General features: G+C 34.1%; 1 protein-coding gene across 1 annotated transcript in view; it reads left to right on the top strand.

The window, feature by feature from the left end:
* LOC106536446 (uncharacterized) overlaps positions 1-347 on the top strand; it is a 20472-nt gene extending 20125 nt beyond the window's left edge. The window contains exon 12 of the mRNA XM_014033730.1: positions 215-347. Within this exon, the coding sequence (XP_013889184.1) occupies positions 215-276 (62 nt within the window). The 3' untranslated portion in view covers positions 277-347. The remainder of the gene's footprint in view (positions 1-214) is intronic.
* Positions 348-1447: the final 1100 nt, after the last annotated feature.

Here is a 1447-nt window from a genome sequence, read left to right as displayed (position 1 = left end):
CATTGATCCTGATTTGTTCAGTTTGCTCAGATATAATTACAGTTTTATTTATGAAACCTTTTCCTTTCTTTTTGCCTTTGTTATCAGCAGCTGGAAAAAATATTATAAAACTCCAAAAACCTTTGTTTCAAATTAATTATAAGTTGACTTTGTGCTAATGAAATGTTTCGTATGATCCTGTTTAGTTTAGTGATGTTTGCGTTTCTCTCCACAGCTGCTCAGACGGTCGCAGGCCGGAGACGCAGACAGGAAGTTGTCATGGAAACGGCTGTTTGAATTTCCTGCAACATTTCTGATGTCAGAAATGTTGATGATGTTTATTATATAATCATTTTACTTTAATACAAACTGCCTGATCAGAATCCTGAGTGGAAATCTTCTTCAATGTTTTTTTTTATTTATTTGTGATCTTATTTTAAAAAAATACAGGTTTGTGTTTTTCACCACTGAAGCAGATTTGAGGTGTAGCTCCTGTGTTGACTGCAGGAAGTGAAGCGAGCGCTCGGCTCTTTACACCGAGGTGTTTGTGGGTTTTAGTTTTTAACGCTGTCATCAGCAGAAAGGTGTTCAGCCTGAGCTGGATGTTAGTTTTTGTCTGTTAAATGAGCTACATGTGCCTCAGTACACCGTAGTTGGTTTTTATTATTATTATTCCTTCAGATTCTACTTTAAGAAGAAAAATCACATTTATTGTTCAGTTTTRCTGAGTCAGCTGTTTGTGCTGCTGTAGGCCAGCTGTGGTTAGTTCATCAGAAACATGTTGAGGTTATTTCTCAGAAGACAGGGACAACACAGCYACGCATAAAACCACAAATATCAACGTTAGAATAGAATCAGGAAAATGAACATATTGTGCTTTAAAAGAAAACTAACAATGGAGCAATAAGCCAGTAGAAACAGGTGAACAGATTTCAGCTTTAAATAAAAAGTGAAACTAGAAATAATTGATTTTGATTTAGTTATTTATTCCGTCTGTGAGTATTTATGGGTTTAGCTGCTAACTTTCTTTATTTTCTCCACAGTGTCTTTAACGCTGTCTTTTTGTGTTCTTGGTTGTAGATAAATTATTTCTGATCCACAGTTCATGAAAACATTTTCTTCAAAACCAGATTTTTGCAGGCAAACCAGCAAATGTTAAAGTTTCTTCAACACAAAWATTCCTGCTGCTTTATCCCAGGTCCTACTTCAAATTCATTATCTGTAAAAGTAAAGTTGATTTTTTTTTCTTTTTGTCATGACTGTATTTCCACTTTGTCTCCTAAACACAATCTAAACTTAAAGAGTAACTTACCCCAAAATTAACCCTTTTTTTTAGCTGATAAACTGTCTAAAATGTGTCTAAAATGTTATATAGTACTGTTTCTGTGATAACTTTGATGTTTTTGTGTGTATTTGTTCAAATCTGTAATATTTGGTCTAAAAACGTGTTTTTGCTGCTCATATGGGT

The sequence above is a fragment of the Austrofundulus limnaeus genome, unplaced genomic scaffold, assembly GCF_001266775.1.
Source record: "Austrofundulus limnaeus strain Quisiro unplaced genomic scaffold, Austrofundulus_limnaeus-1.0 Scaffold1820, whole genome shotgun sequence".
In the NCBI taxonomy this organism is placed as follows: domain Eukaryota; kingdom Metazoa; phylum Chordata; class Actinopteri; order Cyprinodontiformes; family Rivulidae; genus Austrofundulus; species Austrofundulus limnaeus.
Note: the sequence above shows the minus strand (reverse complement) of the source record. Positions and strands in the feature narration are given on the sequence as shown.